This window comes from Sceloporus occidentalis, unplaced genomic scaffold, assembly GCF_023333645.1.
Source record: "Sceloporus occidentalis isolate IW3139 unplaced genomic scaffold, rSceOcc1.0.p SCAF_34, whole genome shotgun sequence".
NCBI lineage: Eukaryota > Metazoa > Chordata > Lepidosauria > Squamata > Phrynosomatidae > Sceloporus > Sceloporus occidentalis.
This window is the reverse complement of record NW_028317014.1, coordinates 8271090-8291424: the sequence shown is the minus strand read 5'-3', so window position 1 is coordinate 8291424 and position 20335 is coordinate 8271090. Positions and strand designations below refer to the sequence as shown.

At 38.6% G+C, this 20335-nt stretch overlaps 1 protein-coding gene across 1 annotated transcript; it reads right to left on the bottom strand.

Annotated features, from left to right (window-relative positions):
- Positions 1-451: 451 nt before the first annotated feature.
- LOC149298218 (ras-related protein Rap-2c-like) lies at positions 452-3672 on the bottom strand. Its single transcript, XM_089487597.1, has 2 exons — positions 3400-3672; positions 452-730 (listed from the first exon to the last, which is right to left on the bottom strand). The coding sequence occupies exons 1-2, from the start codon at positions 3670-3672 to the stop codon at positions 452-454; spliced, it is 552 nt and encodes a 183-aa protein (XP_089343723.1).
- Between the last annotated feature and the right edge of the window lie 16663 nt (positions 3673-20335).

The following is a 20335-nucleotide window of genomic DNA, read 5'->3' as shown; positions in this document are numbered from 1 at the left end:
TACTAGAGCCTTTAAAAGAACTAGGAGATTCTTTACTCTATTTGTAACAAAGCTTTAAAACAATCCCATGTCAGTCTATTTCAAATCACCATTAAAACTTATAAATTCAATATGATATGCAATACTAACACCCAGCCAGTCACTGAATCAACACATGAATCACACGTATCAAAACACTTACCTGTGTGTATATTATACACACCTACACTCTAAAAAAAAACCTACAATCCAAAAACACACAGAAAGATAAGATCCTAATTCACTCAATCTAGATTTCCTTATCTATCACAATCAAGCGATATCACAGGTTTTCAGTTAATTTTAAGTAATCAATGTTGGCTTTAACGCTGCAGCTCATGTCCACCATATCTAGCTATATGAAAAGATCCCCCATACTTTGTACAGAACCGACCTGTTTCTTTATGGCCGTGTTTGAGGTCCTCTAAGATTCTCATTGAACAGTGCATGTTGTACAACACTGATCCTGCTTCTCAGGCAAAGATGCATAGTTCATTTGCCTGACGATCTCGGCAAACAGTTCATCCACCATTGTCTTGCTCTTGGCCGAGGTCTCCATGAACGGACAGCCCCACTCCTGTGCTAGAGATCGGCCTTCTGCTGCCATGACCTCTCTCTCAGACTCCAGATCTACCTTGTTCCCAACTAGAATGAGTGGCACCTTTTCATACCGCTTGACTCTGACTATTTGGTCCCGCATTGGCTTGATGTCCTATAAATAAATCAGAAAGTGGAAATAAATATTGTAAGTGCCAGGTATACAAAACCCACGTTGACTTATACATACAATATATACATAGCTGGAGATGAAAAAGCTGATGTGAGAGAAAAAAAACAAAAACCCTTTCCCCTTTGTTAAATACGGAACTTTGCCTCTATAAGAATCACTCATTGACACCACCCTCATTACCAGTTTTTTTTTTTTTTTACTTCAATATTAACCCCTTAATGACAAAGCCCGTACATGTACAGGCTCAAAATGCATTGTTTTCATTGTCCTTTAATGGAAAGATGTGTATGTAAACGTTTAGCCCTGCTTAATGCAAAGTTAAATTAGCAAAATGACCTCCACTTGTTTACTAAGCATTGAGGTCAAATGAGAAGCTCACTGAGGCTGGACTTTTATCACATTGTAGCCAAATTCTTACATATTTATAGGACACATTTTTATTTTATTTTAATTAATATAAGTACAAAAATGACCTATTTTCAGTAGTGCCAAATAAGAACTTTAAAACTGCTTCCTCAACTTGAGATTTGTGTTTAAATGGCACAAGTCACAACACAGATGCGGCCTAGGATACGGCATTTTTAGATTGCCAGGGACTTCGTTTCTAACACCGGGCCGACAAACTCAAATGAAGGACGCACAAACCCAGTGATCGCATTAGAAGAATACTACCACTCCTTGTGGGACGAATATCTTTTAGCTAATTAAAGAACTGGGTTATCCAACCTACCGATACACAATTAGAACAGAAGTACTGTAAATATAATGCAGTACAAACATGACAAACCTATAACGTCAAGAAAGTTTCTTCCAAGTCCTAAAATGTCATTAATTCATCTACAAAGCCTAATGTTCTTTGTCCCTTACGGTCAACAACATTTTGCTACTTAAAGTCCAGGGAGCATTTTATGTGCAGGCTGATACAATGCCTTGTCTTCTGCGCTGAATGTACGATCTCAAATCTGCAGTAATTAGCAATTAGTTCAAGGATCTCTATGGACCCCGATGCACTTACTATTTTAGTGGATAGCATTAAAGCAGATTAAAATGCATGCAAAAAACATGTGGGTCAATAACAGCTCCTAGCATTATCTGCATACATGTTTTTCCTGTTTTGCTGTAAAGGAAAACACTGGGAAAAAAAATTATAACAGGAAAAAGGGAAACTTTATGAAGGAGCCCTAGTGTCGGGTTTCTTAGAGGCTTCATTCCAGATGCTTCACCCTTTGTTTGGAAGCACTGACTGGGCAAACTCATAGCACATACCTCCTAAAACTACTATATCTTCCTCCATGTGAGTCACCATTTACCTACACGCATTCTGTCCCATAACATGTTTTAGAAGGGTGTCTACAGACTGCACCAAAAATAAGCCAACTTAGGTGGACGCCTACACATGTGCACCTGTATTAATAATCTAAACCTCATTACGTACATTGGAAACAAGCAACGTATATATATTCTGTAATAAGTTATTAAATGTCTGATTCCATTTACAACAACAAAGAATGGCTTGCAATAGAAACCCCTATTTGGCATCCAAGTGACTAACTGCTGCCGGTACCCTGTCCTGTTTCACTGGGTTCCATTCCAGTGATATGGGAGCTGCAGTGGGGATGAGCATTTAACCCAGAAACAAGGGGCAAAGCACAGGAAACAAGAATGGGAATGTTTCAGATACCTGGTGGTCCTACCTGCCTTCTGTCAGTCGGCAGCCAGAGTATGCAAACGCAGTGTATCTCACTGAAAACGCTACTGGAACCCGGGCCGATACCCAAAAAAAAGATCTGTGTTAACTACGGAGGTCTGCAGTGGCTATGGGGTCCTTGTGAGGTATACCGACATTTACTGATAGAATGCACATGCCTGTAGGTATATATTATGCATGTAGTACAGTGTGTTCCCCAACAATCCACACAAAATAGTGTATAGTATTACACATTTTGTTTCCAGTGTAGGGCTTTCACTCCAGCCATTCAGCTCATTTCATAATCTGTCCGATAGCTTTACTTGGGAGTCAAAATGTGAGGCATAAAGTTACATTCATTTACATCACACTTTGGGTTCTGCACCAGACTTACACTGTATCCATAACACCCTTAATGTTTGTCTCTAATGTATATTGGGAGTTTCCAAAGTTACATCAGGAAGAGATTCTGCTGTGTATTTTGTATATTGTTTAAGCCTGTGAAACCAGCAACACATAAAGCAATGTAATGTAATAAAGTTAGAGACTAGTTTATGGCCCACATTAAGATATGCCAAAGCACATTAATCAGAGGCTCTCCATATAAAAGAATGGTAGTGCAATATACCCAATGGCCTTACCACCATAGTAACCAATGTGACGGTGCAGCGACTAGGAACATTCCGGTGGCTGAAGAGGTGATTTGAAAACATTTAGAACTTTGTACCAGAATCTTGTTTTTGCATAACTAACAATTTAATAGTCAGAGATAAAACCCACTGGCAACGCTACACAAAATATTGTCTGCAGATCAATGCTCTTGTGTGTATGTAAATAAATAAATCACGGATTCCAGCTGTCATCAATGGCTCCAACGCACACACAAAATGTATTTGTGTCATTCAAAAAAAAAAGGCTGTTGAAAATAGCTTACACAATCCTTTGCGGTATCAGACTGACTCACCTGGAACGACTGCTGATTCACCAGACTATACACTAGGATGAACCCCTGGCCATTCTTGATGTACAGGTCCCTCATGGAGGCAAATTGTTCAGTACCCGCTGTGTCCAGGATCTCCAGGACAGAGGGTGAAGAGTCCACCTCAATCTCCTTACGGTAGAAATCCTCAATTGTAGGGTCATACTTCTCTATGAAGGTGCCTGTGACAAACTGTACAGTCAGAGCCGACTTTCCAACCCCACCGCTGCCCAACACCACCACCTTGTATTCCCTCATGGGCCCGGAAGCGTGGGCTCACACAGAACATGCACAACAGAATGGAGCGTGGAAGGTCGTTACAGCGTAGGCTTGAAGTTCAGCGTGTTCATATCCTCCTCCGAGGGTCTGCTGGCAAGACAATGTTTCTCGAGGATCTGGTGGCAGGGGAGAAACGCAGGAGGCCTGTTTCATACACGAGTGACAGGCTAGGTACTGCTGTTTCGTGTCCAGTAAAAGGGTTTGGAGATATGTCCACAGGAATCTTTCGAGGAGTCCTCCAGACCCCCACAAGATCTACTAAATAAAACAGAAGATAAGGCAAGTAAGAGGATGTCTCATAGAAATATGAACACCGCACTTTACGTTTGATTAACGCAACCTCATCGACAAAATGCCATCGGATTTATGATTCTAGAAAGAGAACGCACTGCTCTTTGACCCAGTCCCCCTGATTTTATTCACAGCTCTATTTTTGGGGTTTTTCCCCATAGGGCCATTTCAGAATTCGGTTAAAAAAACAAGAAACAAAACAGTAGTATTTCTATCATCAAGGTATTTTGGAAAAGAGATGGGCCTAGAACTTTCCTGCAGTCACCATAGATGTATCAAGCTGTCAGGCACTGCAAAAGCACCCACCTTACAGCGCCGCCAAAAGTATAACGTTATTAAGCCACCAGGCACTGGGCATATTAGCAAGCATGGCACAAGTGGGCACACACTAAGAAGTCAGTGCTCCCACAGGGAAGAGACTGGGCAGTAATGCCACCGGAATAATATACCAAAGGTGAAACCATTAAAAAAGGCCACGGAGCCCGTGTGTTATGTGACAGGATAAGGTGAGCAGCTTACAACACAGCAGAAAGCAAAGGGGGCAATAAAACGCTTCATTCCCATAAACACTCAGCTTGGGAGGGAGGCCATTACCGCCTCACAGCCCGGTGACACAAACGAAGACCTCAAAACCGCCCACAGAATTCGCTATGAAAGCTCAATAACCCTCAGCCGAGGTGTCTGCGGACGGCAATGTCTGCGCTTTCCTGGAGGGCCACACATCACTAAACCGCTATCGGCTATACCTGGGAAGCCAAGACACGATATGCCAATTCGCCGCCTCTCCCTCAGCCTTCGCCTCCGATACCGGACACTGTGCTTCGTGTCGCCTCCCTGCCTCTTCCTCACCTTGCAGCTCAGGGTGGTTCCCGGATCCACCACCGAGTCCGGAGCCTCCGGAAGGAAGTAGAAGAAAAATTCTAAAAGCGGATGAAGACAACCGGCGGCGGAAATACACATCCGGAAGTTGTTAGAAACGCTTCCGGTCCGCTGGGAGGGTGTGTAAGGGAGGGGCACGCGTTACAGTATTAAGGTTTCGGGCAGGGTTGTGTTATTGTTGTCCGGATATAAGGGCGGATTCACTAAAACAGCGGTGTCTGGAGAGAAATACATCCGTTCTAAAGAGAACTCGGGCAGGAGGTGAGAGGTGGCTCGCCTCATCCACTATGCGTTCAGAGGGTAAACCCACCGCCTCTACCATGAGGGCATCTTCGTTAAAGGGAGAGTTCGTGGAGCAGAGGAGTCCTTCGCTTCCTTTTAATAAATATGATCCTGAGCAAAGAGTGTGGCCAGCCCTGTGTCATGTATAGTTAAATGATTTAGATTTCTTCAGCCTCCTTGCCCATTGGCTTATGCATTATACACGGCCAGCTCAGCCCTTAATACTGGTGATGGCCCTCCATAGCGAACAGTAAAAAAAACTCCTGGCAGCTGCCCCTTTAGTGAACAAACCTTTATGAGCAGCACTGCTGGCCCCCACAATGCAGCGTAACACCAGTGAGATGACATTTCTCATTGTTAGTGAATAAACCCTTATAGTGCAGTGCTATGAAACATGGTGGCAGTGAATAAATCAATACATTGCTTCAGGTTTGTTTACATTAGGGAGCGGTATTCATGTGCAGAGGCAGTGATATTCGGGCCCGCTGTCTTTTTCTTGCAGCGCCCACCAGCAGACCTTTTTCCACAAAAAAAAAATTAAATGGCCGCACATCTATATTACCTCATAACATCGATATAGTGTTATGGAATTTTCCATCTTGCTAGTCCATCTTAGGCAACAAGTTAACACTACCGGTTCCACATAAAAAATACTTTGTTGCCCTGATATTCTTTACACATTTATGGCAATGAAGCGGTAGAGGCCTAAATTCTCAAATACTTTGTGTTCTTTTGTAATTTCTAAGTGCTGTATTAATGGATTACTCACTAGATCACTTCCTGCAGGTGTCAACAAGAGATACACAGTCCTGGTTACGATAATGATGCCCTGCCTGTAATCATTCATTTTCTTCAGTTACTTGTTGCCATTGTTCTTTGATATTTCATACATTTTACAGACAGTGCCACGTAAGGCGTGTTTGGCTCTTTACAAAGTCAAGCCTAAGCATTGCTTCAGACCACAAAGCGACTCTCTTTGCTTGTCGCAGCTCTACATTGTCCCCACCTGTGCCGGATTACTAAGGATCATTATTGCCTATGCTTCGGCTGCACGTTGTTATCATATGCTTTATGTAACCGTAAACGCCATAGCAGAGTTTGTTCCGCTGTTACTGTATGGCAGGATTATTACTCGCGATGCATTGTAAGACTCAAGAGTGCTAATGCATATTTAATACACTAAGTGACTGCACAAAAATCCATTACCTTTAATTATTCTTGTGGGCTAATGTTAAGCAAACCTTGTATCGATCTGTCACAGAGCTTCTTTCTCCCACATCAATCAATAGTAAAGTCAAGAGAGCCAGCCACACGACAAAAGCGTAAGAAAGCTAGATGTTTCTGAGCGGAAATCATGTTATTGTATAATCCTATTCCGTGTAAATGGGGAAATGCAATCTCAAAAGGTGTGTTCAGCTACAACACATTGATTAGCCAGCAGATGTCAGAGCAGTATGTGTAACACTTATATTCACAATGGGAAATAACCTCAAGCCCCAGCTTGTGCCAACACAAAAGCCGCCTGAGTATATGCAGCTAGCTGGCTGATCTTCTTGGGAGTTGTAGTGCAGCTGCAAGTTTATTAAACACCTTGGATAGTAAGGTAATATTTTTCTGTTGCTTGCTCTGAAATGCAGATTACATTAAAATACAGTAATTTTATATGATTTTATCTAAATACACTAATATAGGATTACTGGATGTGCGAGTAATTAAATAGGTTTGGTAATGGCTTGGGGTTAATGGGCCTTTTGTATGAACGGAAGGTTCAAACAAGTCTGGTGGCTTTCAGCTACTACTCAGAGCGATACGGGTGTTTTATGTATCACTTGTCTGTATCCGCCCTGTTTAAAAGGAGTGCATTCTTGCCTTTAAAGCTGTGTGGTTTTGACGCTCATCAAATCACTCCATCAAAGGCATGCATTATCTCGCTTAACTTGCTCAATATACGCTTTAAAGGAGTTTTGAGTCACGCTGTGACTTAAAGAGGCAAGAAAAAAATGATCAAGCACACATTGCTTTTATCAAAAGCAAAGTTTTACGAACCAAAGAGTTTGTAAGAAAAAAGCCAATCTACTTGCCTGCCAGGGCTCACCCTGCTTACCTTTTTCAGGTCTTCCAATGATCCTCGCTGTGACTGCACTTCTTGGACACAGCCAGCTCCTGTATGATCAGAAAGCAGCTTCTATAGAGAAGCCCAGGGACACGCGGAAGTGAGCCTCGGCAGGTCAACAGACACTTAAATGGACAGTCTAATGCCCCCAAACAACATGACCAAACAGCAATGCCTATTAAAAGTAAACACTTCATAAGTTACCAAATATAGAACTTACCTACTTTAATGTTACAGCGGGTTTTGGGATAGGAAAAACGAGCTGGGGGTAGGGAATATGCCAAGTGTATGGCAATTACAAGATAACACCCAACTATTATATTCATTACGGTGCATATACGGGCAATACATTTTAAGAGTTTATATATATATTATCACAGACACTTTAAGGATAGAAGCATGTTACTGGACCTAACAACTATGGATTTTATAAACTGCAGGTAAATCTGACAAATGCTGCCCACAGTATGTTGAATTTATTCACTGCATTCAGGGTTTGTGAAGGATATGTGTTTTACATACTACCGGCAGCAGTGGCCAGACCGACCGGCAACAAGTTGAAATAGGTGGCAATTTTGTAAATGACTGAGGCAGCAGCTCTACTCATTCTGTGTTTAATCAGCATTAACATGCAAATCAAACACCATGTATTGTGGAGTCAGCAGGTCATAAAAACCTGCCACATCTGAAATGAAATTCAATTACTGTTTTGCTAGCCAATCTAAGCACTGGTAGAATTAAAATCAACTCGTAAAATGTGCTATAAAATTGAGTAAAAATCCTCAAACCCGTAACATGAACATGCATTTGAACCACTCTTGTGTGATATGCTGTGTAGGGAGAGGCCATGTATGTAACAAGCACCTGGCTTTTGCTGGATAATATTAACAGACAATACCATAAACACCGTGGATGCTTCAGAGATGAGTAGAGTACAAACACAGTAACCAAGAATTTTATATACTTTATTAAAAGATCAAAAAATAAACAACAATATAGAAGAAACATACTAAAATGAGTAGCATTATGCACATTTCTAAAGCACATACAAGCACTACAGCAATATAATCTGGCAAAAAAGAGAAACTGACAAGCATTTATCATGATGGTAGCAGTTGAGGGAATGAATGTTATTACATTCTAAATCTGAAGTACACAATTGAGCTGTTTGTAAATGGTTCTTTATCACTTTCAATAAATACCCCTGGCTGTCAACCGTAAAGCGCATTTTGCTGGTGACTAGAAAACCCTTCCATGTCAGGTGGACCCATGCTATCATCTATGCTAGTGTAAGGATCAGAGCCTTGCTATAAAAAAGGATAATTCTTGTGAATTGACTATTTTGATTCTCCCACAGAACTGCTAGCATGATTGCTGAAGCCCTGCAAGTTATAAAGAAATGGCTCCACATACAAACCCATAAGAACTGTCCGTCTGTTTCCTAGAACAAGGTGCTTTTTATTATTTGCCTTGCTTTTTATATCGCAGACAGTCTACACACTTGAACACTCAGGCTGATTATAAAGTAGCATCATACGGCTTGTTCTACTGCTGTGAAGCTCTGTAATGCTTAATAGCATCAATAGGGCACTTCACACCCAAACTCCCATTAAAGACATGGGGGGGGGGGATATATTAAAAAAACAAAACAATTCTGGTGCATATTGCTTCGCACCATAATTATTTTACATATACCCTATAGTTCTTACTGGCAGACACCAATAAATAATGTATACCGCACTATTGCATCTTTTATAAGTGGCTGCTGTAACACCAATTAATAATACTGGAAGCAGCAATGGATGCATCGGTTATAATGATGCATGGCTGCACAACTCTACAGCTGTGTCGCTTAGATGCACAGTGGAGGAGGTTTACGAACGGTTAATTGGTTTAATGTTGTCTTTGATACAAATCACTCCAGTTTGCACTAATGTGTCTACAATTACCACTTAGTAAAATTACCCTAAAAAACGGAATAGCCAACTTTAGTCACACAACCAATGTGCCTTGGTAAAGTAAAGCCACTACATATTGAGTGGTGGGACATGGCCAGTGACTTTTCACTACTTTAGCCGAGTGTCCCATATTGAAAACACTAAGGCAGGTTTGTCAGGCTATGTCATACCCCCCCCCCCCCCATGTACTTATGGCTTTACTGCAATTTGATAAACATGTTTATAATCCCCTTCTGTTTCTGCAGTGAATGATACTTCTGTTGACTTCAATGCTCCTAAATACTACATGCTTTGCCCATTTTATGGTATATGTTCCATACTAACTGACCAATCATACCCTCATCTGCTAGGACACAAAGAGCCGCGGCAACAAACACTTATGGATTCCATCACTATTGTAGAGCTGTTTTTTGGTGTACAGTAGAATATCGCTAGAACCTTAGAACATCTGTGTCAGATTATCTCATTTTATTGTGAGGTTGAAAGAAAGAAAAAAAAGCCAAAGCTTTTTCAGCAATTGATGTTTTTGCGAGTCCTGAAACACAGCGAGATGTCTTTTTGAGCACAGAAAGACAGACCGTGAATATCAGTAGCAAAGGGGGTTAACCAGAAAGCATTTGGGGTAATAATAGTGCAAAATGATTGTCATGTGGAGGCTTGATAAATGGATTTTTTTTTACAACGGCAATAATTGTAAGTTAATTTTCTTAAGAGACATTTCCTGTTATCTTGGATAATTCTTTAGCATTTCTCCAACATTTTTAATGGTCAGCCGGACACCTTTGGTTTCGGGGATGTGGCTAGTGGCAGCGGTTTGACTTTTTATGCGACTTTGTGTCTCTATAGTTATTTATGTAACAGAGTAAGGCATTTAGAAAAATAAGTGTATTTATACCATGTAATTTATACACATTTCTCCCTGTTTCTATACACATTATTGTAACTATGTTTTTGTAAATAATGTTCTTAATTTAAGGGCTTATCACTCCTATTGTTTTTTTAATTGATCCGTTAAGTATACTATTTGAAGCGTTCCTATACGAAGGATGGAATGTGGAGGGATTTGGCTTTTGTTCAAGACCCAAGAGTAAGGTTTTATATAACCGGTCACTGGCCGTTTCATAGAGACCAAGGGACATTGATGGCATGTATTTAGGAAATGGGGGGGGGGGGGGGGCTCACAGTTCTGGCATGTAACAGGCAAAATCCTATTCTTTCAAGACAAAAACAGCAGCTGGGAGGTTAAACATTTGCTAAAGATTTTCACGTTGGTTCTTCCATTGTACAAATCCCTAGAATGACCTGGAACTGTATTCCTAGCAATAGAGAAGAGATCATCCATGTAAATGAAACAGATCCCACTTACAGGTAATGGTTTTTACTAAATGTAATACTAATCTGTATGTTTAGAGTCCTTTAAAGATCCTTGGTAGAAGTCTGGCATAATGGCAGATGTGCTTAGACCGCCAGCTTTTTAGATCTACCCCAGGCAGAGGCACCGCTTCAGGTTGGCTCTACCGGTGTCTGTTTTACCCGCACCTCCACTCTTCATGCCCCAACCAAAAGTATTTTAACATTGTTTTATTTTATAGCATAGGGTACAGTGGTCTTCACGCCTTGGTATGCCTGGCATGTATATATACATATCCTTTCTAGAAAACAGGATGATCTTCTTCCTCAATTTTAGAACTACAGTTTTGCAACACAGGACATTAAAAAGGCCTTTATGCAACAAATCTGGATTTACCAGACGCTGCATAGTAAGCTATGGCGAGCTACAAAGCTTTTGCAACAGCAAAGCAACAGCATGCTTTTTGATATTTTTTCCCGTTTTTAATAGTAAAACGCCTCCTTCGAAGCTTTAGTAATACCTATCTCTTTACAAACATTTCCTGTTTTTATGGATTTTTAATATTCAAAATATGTTCCAAGATATATATATATATTTTTTTTTACCGTTTATGGACTATGTACATAAGTGCAAAAGAGTTGTGTCTCACACATTCGTACACTAACTGAATCAGTTCAACTGCAGCATATTGTATCTTCAACACTGTTGAAGCACCATTTCATGTATAGGGAATAAAAAATATCCCTAATATACATATTATACATGCAGCATCTATTAGTTATAGGGCCCGAATTATGAAGAGAAGAAAAAAAAAATCAGATTATGCTATTTGCTCCAGTTAACAGGAAAAATGCATAACATGTTTTCTTCCTCAAACACAAATAAAGGCCCATTAAGATTAATTATAATCTTCTACAAAACCCCATTTAAAAAAAATAAAATAAGACTAAAACCCCTTGTCAGATCTTTTATATTGATTTTTTTCCCCCAATTGATGTATTTTTGTTGACTTCATTTAGGAAAAAGGTTTGTAAATTCATGGTACTTCAACTAGTTCCCCTTCACGGAGGATGAGTTCAATCAGCGTGTTTACACACCTCACTCAAATAAATTAGTATTAAAATATTTTGTTTTCTTTATATTGTCATTTTTTCAGACAGAATTAGAACGTACACACGAGCCAATGTAAAGATAACCTACATGAAAAATTAAGGCCTATTTGTGGAACAACCCTAACCATGTCAAATGGTTCTAGAAGCTCTAGACCCCGACTTCAAGGCCCATAATTTAACAGCCCCTACAAACTGTTACCCTAGACACCCCTTGAATAGGAGTTCAATAAAATATCACTTGAAGGTCAACACCAGGTGTGGACAAAGAGGGTCTTTTCGCTGAACCGTTCATGAAAACCGAAACCTTGAACTCAGTGAAAATCTATGTTTATGAGGAGTTGAAGGGCTGGGCATAGTTATGGACTACCTTGCAGTTTGCATGTTTGGTGCAGAGTTTTTGACCGGAAGCCATTCAATTCTTTATATGCCCAACTTGATGTTTCTCAGGAATGGCAAAAAGTGCCCTTCTTGTCTTCATCCATAATTTGTAAATGTACTATTCAATACAATTCAGAAAGACCATTCGGTTACCTCTAGCCTTATTTTGGAAGTAATCCGCTGATATTATCTAATAACGCAAACCTCTCCTGTGATGTTCTGTTTAATTCATAGGTATATCACTGGGGTGGCTTGTGGGTCTTAAAATTTATCTAACCTTGCCAAATCTATCCTATTTTCTTGTTCCAGGTAACTTGATCTCCCATTTCTGGATGTTCTGCATTTTATTACACCCAGTGCCCTGTTCCTATACGACCCACACAATTAAAGTAAAGAGCTCTGAGACAGAACCTTTTACATGAGCTGCATTAGTTGTGTGCCCTCAGTTCATGGTCAGTGGGACTAAAACTAGATCTCTGGGTCTGGAGAGTTCCTAGCTATGTGTACCTGATTGTGGTCTCCCTCCCCTTTTGGCTCCAATTCCAGGGTGCCTCAATATACACCAAAATAGTACAATTTATTCAGAGCCAAAACTGGCAATATTTCGTAAAGTAAAATTTAGCATTCTGTTAATAGAAACTTAGGGGTCTAAAAGCAGGCATTCCAATAAATCCAAAACAAGACTATAGTTGGAACCAAAGAAATCCAAAAATACTAGCTACACAGTGAACTATATACCTTCAGAATTCCGTAAAATATTTTCGTCCCTATTTTTTCTGCCCTCAAAATAGCAAACTTGGTGAATCTTGATTGAATCATACATTATAGAACACAGAGTTAGTCTACCGAGATGGAGGTGTCAGATACAACAAAATGACCCGTTCACCTGCAACAGATACTACTGGTTAAAGCCATCAGAGGTGGACGTGGAGCTGCAGGAATCTTTAAAACCGTAAAGCTATGCCATCTTTTTGATATTATCGAACTGCACATCACCAAGCTCATACTGTTACACCTCACTTAAAAGAATCACAGCTAGTGCATACAAAAGGTAGCTCATGTTGTAGTCCAGCTGCTATTGCAACAACCATTCACTATAATTATGTATCAATGAATCTAGCCTTGTAGAATTTTACATAAACATTAGATTTTGTTCTCAAACTCTTAATATAATCTACTTTAGGATCTGTTATCTACATCATGCTTCTGCGTGGATCTGTCGGTATACACACAGGGAGTTTATGTGAAATTACTTATTAAACCTTAAGATAGTGCCGCTTCTTCAACAATTCAAGAATTTCATTGGTTAATGAAACAGGTATCCAAAAGGAGTATGATTAAATATATTCTTAACAATATGCAAGTAAAAATATGCATTACTATATTACCAACATATAAATTTAATGTTTACACTTCACTTAAGGTATTAACTGACCAACGTATTAACTACATTCTGCTCTCAAGTAAAAGATACAGCTTATTTCTGAATAAAAATACATTTCCAGTTTGGAGTAAATACAGCGTTCATTCATGGAACTGGGAGAGTGGTGATGAATTGCGGTGAGTTTGATTTTTTTTTTTAAGTCACCCAACATCATTTTGCATTTTAGGGGGTCAATCTGAATACTCCTGAAGAAGGGCTCTGTTGGTCCCATATCATGCATAATTAAACCTACTAGTGTTGAGTGAATAAAATTGTATGTTTAAAAAGGTGACCAGCAATTTTTTTTCCAAATCGCTTTCATATATTATGCTTTATATTTACTGTTTTTTTCATTTGAAAAATATGTACGTATGGCTGGGGTCCTGGATAGCGTGACAACTCTTGTTTCTGGAAAGAATGTATCTGAAAAGTTGGCACTGACTTACAATGCAGAAATTCCAAAATAAATAATGGATATATTGTATATGTTTAAAATGTATGTATGTTTTCTGATATCTTACAACTGCAAGCTTAATTTGCTAAACGTCATGTTATTGGACCAAAGTCTGCTGAAATTGTCTTGTCTTGTTTAGCTCCAAAATTCTCCACTCTTGAGATTCCCCTTTGACTTCTTAAACTCGGGGAAAATTCTCCCAGTCCATTGGTAGGATTTCACTGTTGAATTACTGGGGAGAAGCCAGAAGAGCATCAACCTTGGCTGGGTTAGAGATGTTAAATCACCTACCTCCAAGATTTTGTCTTAATGCCACCCCAAATTTTAAGCGAGAATTGTTAGGGTTAAAAGAATAAATCCCTGTGTAAGAAATACAGGATACGATAAACTGTGACTAAGCAACAATGCAGCCACTGTGGGGTTTTTTTTTTTTTTTGCATGCCAGAATAATTGGTAACAAATAGTTAACAGGCTTAAGACTAGTCAGTTTTAATATCGGAGATCTTGGTATCACTGCTAATACATCCTGAGTGTCGGTGCTGAGAAGCGGAGATAAGGAAACTCCTAGCAGTGAAATATCCCGCAGAACGTGTTTTCTTTTATACAAAACAGCAAAACAATTCTCGTAAAAAGTTATACAAATTAGGAAACCTTTGGTTCTGTTGTCAAGTGTTGTCAACAGAGCCACAGTCATCAAGCTCATCTCTACTTCAAAGACCCTAAAATATGGTACGTTAAGGCCTCCGAGTCTCATTTGTAAGGCAAACAGATTTCTGTTGGAGCACGGCATAACCTTCAATATAAAAGTTTCTACTTTTTTGTCCCATCCACTGGAGGCTAAATTATATATAAGGGAACATACTGTGGATATACCAGAACAGCTGCGTAACTCAAATGTTTTAAGTGCTTTCAGCTACGTATACAAAATGAAAATGATTATTTAAGACTAGAAATGTACAAAACACGAAACACTTCCAAAAAAACCATATCTCGGTCTCTAAGAGAAAATAGCATTCTTTCCTCTCACGATCGCTATTATTGGTCATAGCAAAAAATAATGTTTTTTCAAAAATTATTTAAACTGCTTTTTTGTTTGCATAGTGATGGCAAAAGTGTCACCCTGAAGCCGTTGGTGCATTACATATCCTATGACCGCCGCCGACAATCCCAAATTTGTCTGGACAGTCTTGATAACTGGGCTTATGTTTTGGCTGTGACAAAAGTCACATTTACCGGAAACTGCCAAATGAATTGTGCACTGCTTATGACAAGATATGATGATGATAAAGAGTGTTCTGTGGGCAGAATGCCACATCAACTCAACTCACATAATGGCGTGGGCCCTCGTGTGACATCATATCCGCTTCAGTGTCCTGTTGTGGTACATTGTAAATTTGGTAAGTGTGGTATCATGATGCTTTCGTAGCCATTTGAAAATTACAGTGTCCACGGTTCATTAACAGCTGGAGGGAAACACTTTCACCATAACTTCATACCTTACAATAACATATGGGTACATGTAGAAATCAAGAAAAAAAAATACATGGCTGATTATGACATCACATTTCACAAATTAAAAAAAAAATACTGTTTCAAAACATTTTTTTTTACTCCCTCCCTCTTATTTACCTATATCATCATCCAGAAGCAGACATCTTAACCACACTTCTTATATCCTTATAAAATCATTTAGTTTTTCCCTCCTTAAGACCCGTTATATCCATGTTTCAGCTATATTGCATAATGTTTGCGTAAGGCTGAGAGAACTGGACAAACAGAAATAACTTTGGATAAATAAAAATATGACAACATAGGTTCATTAACACGGGAGATTTTTTTTTTTTTTTTTTTTTAACACATAGCACTTTTATCAGAAAACCTATACGTTTAGAGTCACCGGTTTTGTGACTATTAAGCGACTATAAATGCTCGTTAGCGGTGTTTGACACCATTTTTGTTTAAGTTTGAGCCATTACACAACCTGTATTTATAGTGCTACCTTAACAAGGCATTTTCTTTTGCCCGAATAGTTTCAAATTTGGTGAATAATTTAGTGCTTTGAGCTTTTCATTCTTATCTCAAAAAAAAAAAAAAAAAATCAAAAATAATTCTGACAGAAATATATATATAGATATATGGAAACATATCCTGTAAAGCTCCCAGCAAAGCTACCCTGAAAGTTCATCATTAAAATTCTCTCTTGAAATCATAATATTGTTGTAGGTTTTTGCAGGTTAGTGCCCCCTGAAGAAGGTCAAAGCCCCGTTTTAATCTTTGACAGGCCTAGGGGGTCTGTTTTGTTATAAAGGTGCATTCATTTGGAAAGTATCAGGGATATCCAAATTAACCTAATAATGGAATTGAAATGCGTTGAATACACACGATCATGTATAAGCCATGCCTCAGCCAGCTGCCACTGAAATTGGGACAACTCCCCCCCCCCCCCCAAAAAAAAATGTCCTCCGTCATATGCACTTTAACGCATATAATCGCCGAGTGGTTCCTTTTTTTCCCCCATTTTCTTGGTGACCCCTTGCAAATACATGGGGATTCTGCAGAATCTGCATTTGCCCCTTTCCCTGTCCTCCAGCTATTTGCTGTGCTAACAACCCCCCCTGTGTGTACACAATCATCTCCCGCTGATTTCAATGGCAGTGCTTCAAGCAGACCAAAGTGGGAACATGAAAGAAGCATTTCACCGCCACTTCTCAATAAATTCTTTTTTTCTAGGTTAAATCATTTAAATATAATAATTTAAATATCCATTCTTCTTTTGACCCAACATGATGCACTTAAAAGTACATTTTTTTAATCTATACACTTAATTCATAACCCTTCCAGAATTAAATATTTCCATGAATGAATGCACCTTTAAAACAGGAGGAATATAAAAGGCATATTCACAATACTCATCAATCTATACCTGGTCACACCAACTGGAGACCATTAACAGCCATTGTGGAATAAACCCATTACGTTACATTCTATATATACATCTCTGACAGATGTTTAATATATATATGTGTATATTTATATATATATATATATATATAAAAAGATTACAATTATGTGTCAGAATATACAAAAAAAAACAAAACTTTTTAGCACTGAAAGAAAAGATCCAACATCCTTTAAGTTCATAAAGCCATATACCGTGTGGATGCGTCGGGTCTCGTACAAACTACATCCCATTCTTAATGAGGCACTGGCACACACTGTGCAAAACTCATTTTGATAACACATCAATTTAAACAGAAAAACACTCTAATCAGTTCACTTTTTACAGAAATCGTTGCAGCATTTTGGAAAACAGGAGCCAAAGTGGATGAAAATGAAGCCTTCTTAAATTTTGAAAGTAATTCAAGTTATGTTTCTCTATGTTTACATCAGACAATTGGGGATCCCTCTGATGCAGAGCTAGTAACGTGCTGTTGAAACATAATTCTTCAGACTATCTTGTCCCCAGGCGTCGCATTGCAAACAAACAGTCATGGACCGGGCCAGCAATTACATATGTTGAAATCGTAAAAGGCATATTCATTTCTTAAATAAACGGGGGATTCACATCATGGGACAATCAGAGCAGAGAACCCGGCAGATTCAGTTACCCTTTTTATAGAAGCTCTAAAAGGAACAATGCAGTCAATACGTGCATGTATGAATACATTCATATAAACGCTGTGGGGTATGTGCTGGAGTCAAATGAAAAATGAAGCAGGGAGGAGTACAAGAAACAGAAAAATGGAACAAATATTTACAACTCTTCAATGTAATAACATAAAGAAAGGCAAGACTGGTATTCAATTCTTTCCAAGGGTTGCAATTAAGAGATGCACTTGCTTATGTCAGCATCCCAACCCTGAAACTGTTAACAAGTTTGTAGATCTCCAGATGCATTTTTAAACAGTGTTCAAGGTGGACTGCTAAGCTTGGTGGCCAGAGGACCATTAGGGCCTTGGGACATGGGCACTACGCACGCTGCATACACTGGCAGCCTTTAATGGGTCAAAGGGATGGGTTTTTGCTTGAAAGGAGCGGTTCGATGAGGAACATCAACAAACACAACATGTGGAGCTCTTTCAAGTGCAAAGTAGGAAGTGCTAAAGTCTGAAAAAAGGAAGCTGAATGGCATCGGGGGGGAAAAAAAAACTTGAAAGAGAAAAAAGGGGTTTTATGGGGATGCAGCCAAAAACACTTTATTTCTAACACCGTTGTTTTGTAAAAGTGCTGGTTGCCACATTTATATGAATCATTTAAGTTCAGCTTTTTCTTTCAGTATAAAATTATATTGAAGATAATAATAAAACTTTAGAATTATGGATTTGCAATTAATCACTTTATCTAGACACAATCCAAGACCAGGACTGAATAAGGTCTGAACTAGAAGAGCCAAATGGTTCTTATCTGCCGTCAAATTCTGTTTCTAATCCGAAAACTAAAATGATGTGTTTCGCTCATTTTTATAGATGGGTACGAATAGTCACAATAGTTATTTGTTAATTGTTACTTTAAAGAGAGCGATAGGGACTTGCCAAAGACATGGCAAGTCCCTGAAAGCATATTCCAGGCCTGTTTCCAAACCACTTTGTCTCTGTTTTTCAGAATACAAAGAATGTTAAACAAACAAAAAACGCATGTAATAATCACAATGAAAAAAGATCGTGTCAAATAATTGATAATGATACACACTTAAAATGAATTAACTATGATGTAAACAGAAACAGTAAGATAACACTTTAAACCATGAATCCATCAATAATATGCAATAATCCTCTTTAAATGGTACACACAGAATGATTACATGTGTTAAAAGTAAATGTGTTACAAAAGTCTATTATAATATCCTACGTGTATAACTGTTTTTAAGAGCTATGTTTGTATTTTTTTCTGTAGTTTTTAAACTTTTTTTTTTATTTTTTCATAGTGCCGTTTTCAGACATTCCCATTATTTAGTTTTTTTTGGTTAACATGTAGGTTGCAGCAGGCTTACTGTCGAGGTGGAAGAGGAAGCCAGGAGAGGGTATTTACAGAAAGGCCATGTATAACTTCCCATGGATAAATTCTGAAATTCCACAATTCTGCTGTTCAAAATTTCAACATGGTCTACTAGAAAGGGGAAAAGAAGAACAGAGTGAGGAACGTTAAAAAACAAACGAGAAGCTTCATGATTCAGAGAGGAAAAATAAAGGAATATACATCTGATGCTAAACTTAAATAAAAAAATACGGTACATAATTGTTTTAAAACACAAAACGGTTATTTGTTTAACGTATTTCAAGACATAAAACATCAATGTTTAAACCTCATCATTTAGATTTATCGCCTATAACACAAAGTGATATGGCTATTCTAGTATACAGTACAAAAAAAACCAAAACCCAAATGTTATTTTTTAAATTGACTTTTTACGTTCTTTCCGCCTCTTTTTGTTGTCGGAGAATCTGTACATTTCTTTCATTAATAACTGATGTCTAAGAGAATGGGGATTTCTGGTTGTCATTGGGCTACAATGCCCAACACATACCGACACTGTAAAAATGTTTGGATTACAAAACATACAAGGTTGTGTTAAAAGTGGTCTTTTTAGACCCTTATCTGTCCAGAGATGGGGCGTGGGCATGAAGAAGATTACCAAGAAAGAAGCCAAGTCATGTATGTATGCGGGGATAACGACTGCAAGCTAAACTCCTCTGCTTTAAATCTACTGTTCTGTTCTAATCGAAGCAAAACCTGTTTCATGGATTACTCATTGTGTTTGGAACGAGTTCTTTAATAGCAGGAACAGGGCACCCGGAAATGGATGGTCAACTTGTAAATAGCCACATGTTGTAATATAACAATTCCAATGTCACTCAATCAACCATGGCTGGATGATCGTCGTGGCCACAATACAATACAGACCTTAGACCACAGACAAAACATGGAGAAACTGCCAAATCAAACTTACACACCTACATTTCTTCTAAACTTTCAGATAAAACGACACTTGTGAAGAAAGTACGTTTAAGAAACATTGTAAAAATATCTGAAGTCTAAAACGTGCTACGAGGTTCACGCATGGAATGCAACATGGAGCAACACAGTATGAAAGCAACATTTTGCAGAACTGACAAATAGCCTATTTTGTAGTATTTTAATTCGGTTAGCAAAATATGAACAGAAACATTGCAGAGGTTCATAAATTCCATAGACTGATTTAATATGGATGCATTTGGGTTGAGTAAAGGTATTCTCCCTGAAAGAAAATATCTAGTAACAGTACATACACCTATTTTTTCTTTAATTTGAAAGCGAAAATATCTGTGATTCTACAGATTAGACTGAAGCTGCGTTAGGTGCGTTAAGAGGAAGCATCCTAATACGCGCGTTGTAGAGTTACTCAGTTTAAAGCTAAAGATTTA